Raw genomic sequence first — 8,885 nt, forward strand, 5'->3', positions numbered from 1 at the left:
GATTGATAAATAGTTTTTCTTATTCCTTCAGGCTTTGTATCATACTTGGAAAGGCCTTTCCTCAAATTATTCTTAAAAAAGATATAATGTAAAAATGATGTTATTATATAACCAAGTTTATATAAATAGTGACTGAGCAATGGTGGAATGAAAGTTCTGAAACAAAACTATGTCTGTTGTGTTTTTTAGGTTTTCTCATGTGTTTTTTAAAAGAGTTGGCAGAATATCATCAGGCTAAAGAGAGTTGTGACACAGAAACTCAGACAAGTTCGACATTTCCTGGCAAAGACTCCCTTGGTAATTATAACCTACTTTCTTAATTCCAGTTCTGCTATTTTCTTTTCAAATGAAGGAAATTACCTTATTTACCATATCATGTGGTGGCTCCTTGAACTGGAGATATGTAACCTGCAGGTGGCAAGGGAATTCATTTCTTCTGGAATCAAGTTAGGAGGAACGAGGAGTTGCTCTCCAATGTCATTCCCTATCCTCGAGGATGCCAGGGCTATGTTGGTCACATCATGCAGAGATCCAAAGGCCCACATTCTTCTTATTGTTGGGTTTGACCTCTTTTAACTGGGAGATTCTTCCTGGTGTCTTGTCTAACTTTATTTTACAGCCACTAAGTGGAAGATCATAGACTATTTGCTTTTGGAGAGCTAGAGAAGTCATTGGCCCATGACTTTGTTTTATAGTGAAGGAAGCTAAGGTCCTAAGAGGAAAAGCAACTTGTATTTTTTTTTGTTCTTTTTGACAGCAATTTCACAAAGAAAAGAAGAGCAACTTGGAAACACCCAGTCTGGGTCTGAACTGATAGTAGATAGAGTTCAAGTTTTCTGTTCTATGATCTAGAGCTTTTTGCTTATGCAGCTTTTGTACGATATCATCCTGCCCTTTAGTTTTGTACTCAGTAGGGATGGGAAACAGCTGTTTAAAATGATTTTCTTAGCCTATTTCTTAGACTTCCCTTACTCTTTTTTATTTTTATTTTTTGAGACAGAGTCTTGCTCTGTTGCCCCAGGTAGAGTGAGTGTAGTGGCATCATTGTAGCTCACTGCAACCTCAAACTCCTAGGCTCAAGTGATTCTCCTGCATCGGCCTCCTGAATAACTGGGACTACAAGCATGTGCCACCGTTTATGGTTAATTTTTCTATTTTTTGTAGAAATGGGGGTCTAGCTCTTGCTCAGGCTGGTCTAGAACTCCTGGCCTCAAGCGATCATCCCACCTTGGCCTCCCAAAGTCCTAGGATTACAGGCGTGAGCCACCATGTCCAGCAGCCCTTACTCTTAAATAGTAATAGTGCTTTTAACTTGTAAGAAGATATGTTCATAATTTGTAAAAACTGTATTGTATGACTAGGCCTTTAATTAAATATAAGTTTAATTGCATTAGAAACATATTACATGCTTATAAAGCAGTGCGGTGCAATAGTGTGAGCCACATATGTAATTTTAAATTTTCTAATAGCCACATAAAGCTAAAAGAAATAGGTGAAATTTGTTTTAATAATATATTTTATTTAACCCAATACACCCAAAGTATTTCAACATGTGCTCAATATAAAAAATATTAATGAGATATTTTATATTTATTTTTTGTACTAAGTCTTTGAAATCTGATATGTTTTTTGCACTTAGAGCACATCTCAATTCAGACTGGCTGCATTTCAAGTACTCAGTGGCCACAAGTGGCTAGAGAGTCTTGTATTGGACAGCATAATTATAGAGCATTTGGAAAATACAGAAAAATAGATGGAAAAACATGTCTAAAGTGATGCCTACCAGAGACAAGCACTGTCAATATTTTAATCTATTTCTGCCACCTTTTTTTTTTTCCTTGCACATACTATTTTGGTGGATGTTATATGAGGCTGAGATTGTACTCTGGGTTCAGGTTTGCACTCTACTACGTGATTGATTCAGACCCGCAGTTGGTTCAAGGGCCATTGGCCTGGTGGAAAAAGCACTGGCATGAAAGAGAGTCAGTAGATCTCACTTTAGTCGCAGTTGTGCTGTTACGTAGTTGCTTAATCCTCTGGCAGTTACTTAAACTATATGAGCATTTATTTTTTATCTGCAAAGTGGAGGGGTTGAAATACATGATCTTTGATTCTTTTAAAGTCATTGTTTTAAACATGTAAGTCAACTTTAATCAAAGTTCAGTGAAAGAACTCTCTGCCTTGGCACTTAGAGACTGGGAGGTGACTCTAGGATTTTCTGACTTAAACTGTGACATCCTTACTCTTTCCCTTAAGTATACTCTTCTTTTGATCAGAGGTCTGGCTTCTTCTGCGCCTGACTATGTTTATATATCCTGATTTGATCTGTTATTTTTTTAATAGCTGAGAAGCTTCAGCTTATTGATGATCAGTTTGCGGGTGCTTATCCTCAGTGTCCCAAATTAGAGTCTTTAGAAATAAAGTTAAATGAATATAAGAGAGAAATAGAACAGCAACTTCGGGATGAAATGTGTCAAAAGGTAAGCTTTATCTTGTTGCTCTTAACAAGAGTGATATTTTTGCTTGTCTTCTAATATCTTAATCTTAGGTATATGGGAAATATCTAGAACCTTTATTAAAGAATGGGATATTGTACGGTGTGCATATTATTTTTATTTCCAATTATGTCATTTGTTTATGCCTTTGAATGAATCCTACAGGTACAGTGAACGACATAAAACTAAAGATGAACTAAACTAAATGTAACATATTTGGGCAGAACATTAATGTTAAACCTAACAATGGAGAGAAGTTTGTTGCTATTTCTTTAGTATAGTAATTGGTGAATTTTTTGGTATCTATTTGCAGTTGAAGTATTTTAAAGACACTGAAATAGCAAAAGTTAAAATGGAAGAGAGAAGAAAGTATGAGAAGAAATTAACTGAGTTTCGGAATGAATTTGAGAAAGCTTGTCAAGCAAAATCTGAAGCCCTCATTTCTCGGGAAAAGAATACCCTTGAGAGAATTCAAAAGCACCAGGAGGTATGATAATTTATTGAGTGGATATTTCCTGCAGTGGGTTAGTGGGTTGTCTCAAGATCCAGGAACAGGTGGGACAAATGATGGAACAAGGCTCTAGGGGAGCAATAGGGACTGGGCCAAGAGTGCAAATGGAAGGGTGGGCCTTGGAAAGGATACGCAGACTTCCTTCCTCTGAGACTAGGGGAAAGGAAAGAACTGCGGAGGTGAATGTGCATGTCGGGATTATAAGAAATTCACACTAAATAAGCTCCATCTTCTCAGGCAGATTAGAGGATTAGGTAGTGGGTTTTAGGAGTGGCTCGGAGATGTGGAGCCACTGCTGTGCTCAGGGAAGAATAGCTTCTTAAAGCAGAGAGGACTGATCGAGCTGTGTTGAGGGCCTAGGTGATGGGGGGGGGGCCTGGAATTGGGAGAGACCAAACCATTTACTTGTAGGTGAGTTTTCTGTTCTAGCTCTGGGGAGGATTTGTAATTTGTGGCTCTTTTGGTCCCTTTCAGTGAGGACAGAAAGATAGAGGTGCTTGGGGAGTAGAGCTTTGCAGAACTTAATTTATTTAACTCGAGAAAGGCAGCCTATTTAATTGGAGATGCTGGGCCTCTGCTGGGTGGTGAAGGGACCCAGAGGATAGGGAAGGTGGCTCTTAACCTCGGGGAAAAGGAAGGGTTACGTGGCAGCCTCAGTGATCAAGGGATAGGTCCGAAGAGATTGGCAGATGGAAATGGGAATCAAGAGTACCGAGTTGCAGAGTGAGGCTTCAGGTGGAGACTGGAAACAAAATGCAGTGTGCTGCCATTGGGGGAAGCTGCAGAAGTGAGCAAGGGTGAAGTTTCCTGGAGCAGAGGAGTCCAGGGGTGCCAGTGTCATTCACGTGGCCATTTGATCTTGTCACTCAGAGAGGTGACTGGACAGGTGGCAGGGAGTCCATGTCATCAGGAAGGATTGGATCGACTCCTTTGGAAAACATGTTCCTTTCCTAAGTGCATGTCTTAGATCAGACTGGATTTGTGGCACTATTTCCAAAGTACCTCGAAAGCTACTGCTGTCAGGAGATGTTGAAAATAGGAGGACTTCCACCTAGTGTCTACCTTTGCTTGGGGCTTCTCAATAACACCTGGTTGTTTGATGCTAAGTGTATCCCCTCTACAATTTTGTACAGCATTTCGGGGAATTGGGCTCGTTTCAGCTATAGAAATAAAATGTTGGAAGCACAGATCTTTGAGATGATTGGATCATTAGACTAACAACTTTATTTTCAAGATAGGTGACTGCCTAGAACCCCATTTACTTTGATTATCTGAAGGCTTTGAAGAAGGATTGTCATCCTCATAAAAAGCAGCATGTGTTTATTCCTTTACCTGGAATGTCCATCCCCTTCTCTCCCTCAAAACAGTACTGTCCTTCAAGACTCAGCTTGAATATCACCTCGGTAATGCCGTCCCTTGACTCCCCCTGACTCATTCAGGCCTCATTCCTGCATGTGGTATTTATGTACTTTAGTGATGAAATCATCACATCCTAGTGTGATTGTTTGTTTCTCTCTCCCTGACTAAATTGTGAGATCCTTAAAGATGGGGACTGTACACCTTTTTATATCCAGCTCCCGATGTGGTGCTTGACATGTGATAGGTAACTCTTTGTGAAGGGAACACATGAATGGAAGGATGGCCTGTTCGTTCAGGAGTTCATACGAGCTTGCTAACACTGAGTCAGAATGACCCATGAACTGGAACATTCACACACTACCAGTACCATGGGGATTCTATTCTTTTGGAGTTTTATTGCTGAATGCACATTTTGCTTAATTTTTCTTGCCAAAGAACTTAAAATTTTAATTGAGGGACTGAGAGATGTTACTAAGTAGAATAATTAGACAAAGGATGGTAGGAATATAGGGTAATATAGTTTAACAGTCGTTGGGGGAGTAATTTTTTTTTACGCAAGGGAGGAAATTTCTGTGCAACTAGAATAGGCAAAAAGTATACCTTTAATTGGAACCTCTTGAAGGTGAAATTATTACCCTAGATGTCTGTACTTTGATCGTTTTCTGGAATTTAGGAAGCAGTGTGTCAGTTCAAATCTGTTTTTATTTTCTTTAGCTTGCTTGCTAAAAATTAATGATTTCCTATACAGATTGAAACAAAAGAAATTTATGCTCAAAGGCAGCTTCTACTGAAAGATATGGATTTGCTAAGAGGCAGAGAAGCAGAGCTGAAGCAAAGAGTTGAAGCTTTTGAACTGTAAGTAATACATGTTCATATTGGATATTCAGAATGAATGAGAGTAAAAAGAATTACTAAATATTCGTATGTTAAATTGCCAAGAAGAATTCTTGGTTGTAAAGGTGATATCACCTAGCATTAGAAGGTACAACTTAAGAGAAACAAACACTAGGCTTTTGCTTGTGAAATATTAGACATTAAGATGAAAAGCAGAATGGGATACCATCATCAGGCCACAGTAAGACCAGACAGATAATTTGAAGAAGTTAATAATGCTTGAACAGATTGTATGTTTTGCAGTTACATTCAGTCATTCAGATCTGATAGTTTCAGGTGTGTATCGTATAGTAACCGAATTACATATATCTAGGCCTGCAGCATTTACCATTTCTCATGGTGTGCGTGTGTTATTCACTCTCAATGCTGACAAATATTTCATCCTTCAAATCTCACCTGGGATTGATAACAAGCTCACCCATGTGTAATTTGTGCAATAAGCCTTCTTTCTCATTTGGAATCTGCTATTAATTGATACCCATAGATACTCCAGAAATCTTACTTAGTTCATTAAAACATTTGTCTCCGTCTTCATTAATGTTTTCTCACTTCTATCGTCTGGATTCGTTTGATTTCTTCTCTGTATCTACTCCCTTTTTGGCAATATTGAAGAGGTAAATTGATCAAGAGAGAAAAGAAAAGGAACAGAGTTTGGGCAGAGAGAATTCATGATTATACAATCACTTCTTTACCTCCACTTCCTTTATTCCTCTTCCTGCCTTCTAAGCACGTAAGCGAAATAAATGTAGCTTACTGCTGCTATTGGCTTTCCAGATTAGCCAGCAGAGGGAGCTAATACATAGCACCTTTACCTGGTCTTTGACCAGTCAGAGTTCTGTAGCGCTTCTCAGGTTGGCAGGATCTCAGGACCTGTGACCTCTTTGGCTTGGGAATTGGTGCTATGGTTGATTTAAAGTCTCACTATGAAGACCATTCCGTTCTTTGGTTTTTTTTTTTTTTCCGAGACAGAGTCTCACTCTGTTGCCCTGAGTAGAGTGCTGTAGCGTCAGCCTAGCTCATAGCAACCTCAAACTCCTGGGCTCAAGTGATCCTCCCGCCTCAGCCTCCCAGAGTGCTAGGATTATAGGCGTGAGCCACTGCGCCCGGCCAATTCTTTGGTATTTGGAAGCGCTGGTCGAGCCATCTATCTCTTGCTCTCTCTTTTAGCACTCTTCAGTATTCAATCAATAGATTATTAAATGACAACAAATCTTAGTATCTGTGGGCTAATCGATTAGATCCTGCAGTTAGAAGTAGTATTACACAAGAGACAAGCATACAAGTACAGTAACTTTTGTTTATAACATTGTGACTCATGATATCATTCTTTCACCCCTGAATTGATTATAGCTATTTGTCTCCTGCAACCATGAAGTGTTATTTATCTTCTGGAAGAAGCCAATCTGGTCCTCTTTCCCACCACCCCCAGCCAGGTGCCGCCACCACAGGCTCCCTCTGCTAGAGCCCATACACCGTGCCTAGATCAGTTCATAAAACACGTGGAGGACTTTGGGTTCTTCCCTTTTACTTCCTGGTAATGACAGTCACATAACAGTGTCAGTCTATTGAATTAAAAACACATGGTATTTTTTTCTTAAGTTTGTTACCTCAGATATTGTAGTTTATTTGCTCTGTATATTTTTGCTAATTTCAGGACCCAGAAGCTCCAAGAAGAAAAAAATCAAAGTGCGACCGAAGCACTTAGGAGACGGGAGCAGAATTTAAAGAGTATTGAGGAGACCTATGACCAAAAGCTCAAGAATGAACTTCTAAAGTAATTGCTTGGCATTTTTAAAGAAGTAATATGTTTGAATTAAGTGGGTGGAAACGTGACAAAAACTGATGAAGTAGTTTTGTGACTCACATTTTATGGCAAAATTTAGTGTTTGAAAAAAATACATATTTTCATCAAGTCAATCCTTCACCATGACTATTGGAATTAGGATAGTTTTTAAAAGATACAGTATAAAGAATTGCATCCTCTGCTCTTCTTACTCATAGCTTCACTAATATTTATTGAGGGCCTGTGGTTTGCTTTAATTAAAGGGCACCTTGTAAGCTCAGCTTGCATAGTTGATAAGCTATAATTAGGATATCCAACAATTTAGAAATCATCGTACTTAGTGGTCACACTATTTGTCAATGAACATGTGCCTTGTATTCCTTCAAGTTTCTGGAAAGCCAGAATCAAAAGAACTAAAATTAACTATGTGAAACAGTAATATAGGGAAAGGAAATTAAGGACAAGTATGGTTACTTTGGCTTTTCTGTAGTTAAGTTTTGTGTCTCAGTGAATAATATCCTAATGCGAAAACATCATGCCCATATAGCAACTTTTCTCTTCAGTGGGTGGTATAGCATCTGGCACATGAAAGTACTCAGTTAATGTTTGCTAAGTAAATGTATAGTGAGGAGATGACTCAACTAAGATATTCTGGGCATTTTTTATTTGGCCCCTTTTTATTGCCTTGCCCATAATTTGTCATTGATATTCCGTTATATAGTACTTGCAAAGGTTTCTTGGGGTTTATTCTTTAAGCAAATTCTATTAAAAAAAGAAATACAGCAGCTTTTTCATCTATTGATTTTGAAATGATGGGTTTTAGCCACATATTTTATGTCAGCTCCTATACTAAAGTAACAAACACTGAAGTATCTATAGTTGCTAAAATTTTAGGAATAAATGAATAAAAGTGTGTATGCTAATTTTACATGGTTATGGAGATAGTGGACTCTTTGGTATCATTGTGACATTTTCTACAGTCTAGAAGACATCTGTCTGCCTTTGGGGATCCTCATATGACTTTGGCAAGTGTTGGAGCAGGGAGGATGTTCACTGCAGGAGGCTTCTCTTTCCTTTCTCCCATCTCAGAACCAGAAGGGCAGCTGGTAACAGCTGGGGAAGAGAAAGTAAAACTCCATGAAAATGTGCCTTTCGGTATCGCTAATCCAGATATAATGCTCTTGGCAGTTGGTTCTCAAGACTGTGCTTAGCCCCTGAGGGCAAAAGTACTTATCTTGGATGCAGGTGGGGTGATGGTACAGGTGGACCGGAAGTGACTGCCAAGTTATCATCTGGGATTTAGTCTACTGTGTGCTGTGTTAAGTTTAACTTAGTTTATCTCTTTGCCCTTTTTGTCAGTGGAGACTAACTGAAAAGTGATTGCTTTTAGTAACCTCATGATAACATGACTCTTCATTTGGTGTGACTGAGTTTTTGGGACCCAATTTACAGGATCGAGGCAGAGTTTTACTGGACCTTTTATGTTCAGAATTCCAATCCCTGGCCTTAGTACTGAGAGACTTGAAAGTTTACACATTGTCATTTTCAGTGCCCTCAGGCGCCTCTGTGCCATAGATAAACTCCTGTATTGGTAGCAGTCTTTCCAGGAAGATATTTAATAACTGAAGAACTCATTTTTAGTTATTCTGACTCTTAGGTATCAACTGGAACTGAAGGACGACTATATCTTTAGAACCAATAGACTGATTGAAGATGAAAGGAAGAATAAAGGTGATTCTTCAGGGACGGAAACAAAAAGCTATGTTTTTCAGTTCTGATGTTTGGTGTGTTCTATATATTAAAAAACATGTAGCTTAAAAAACACTTCATTGTTCTTACAAAG

General features: G+C 38.7%; 1 protein-coding gene across 2 annotated transcripts in view; it reads left to right on the forward strand.

Moving 5' to 3' along the window:
- OFD1 (oral-facial-digital syndrome 1) overlaps positions 1-8,885 on the forward strand; it is a 41,784-nt gene that overhangs the window by 9,302 nt on the left and 23,597 nt on the right. For both annotated transcript variants that reach the window (XM_012649809.1, XM_012649808.1), the window contains 6 exons: positions 190-297; positions 2,344-2,480; positions 2,809-2,982; positions 5,114-5,220; positions 6,914-7,033; positions 8,700-8,773. In XM_012649809.1, coding sequence (XP_012505263.1) covers positions 190-297; positions 2,344-2,480; positions 2,809-2,982; positions 5,114-5,220; positions 6,914-7,033; positions 8,700-8,773 — 720 coding nt within the window. The remainder of the gene's footprint in view (positions 1-189; positions 298-2,343; positions 2,481-2,808; positions 2,983-5,113; positions 5,221-6,913; positions 7,034-8,699; positions 8,774-8,885) is intronic.

Source organism: Propithecus coquereli, unplaced genomic scaffold, assembly GCF_000956105.1.
Source record: "Propithecus coquereli isolate 6110/MARCELLA unplaced genomic scaffold, Pcoq_1.0 Scaffold303, whole genome shotgun sequence".
Classification (NCBI taxonomy): Eukaryota; Metazoa; Chordata; class Mammalia; order Primates; family Indriidae; genus Propithecus; species Propithecus coquereli.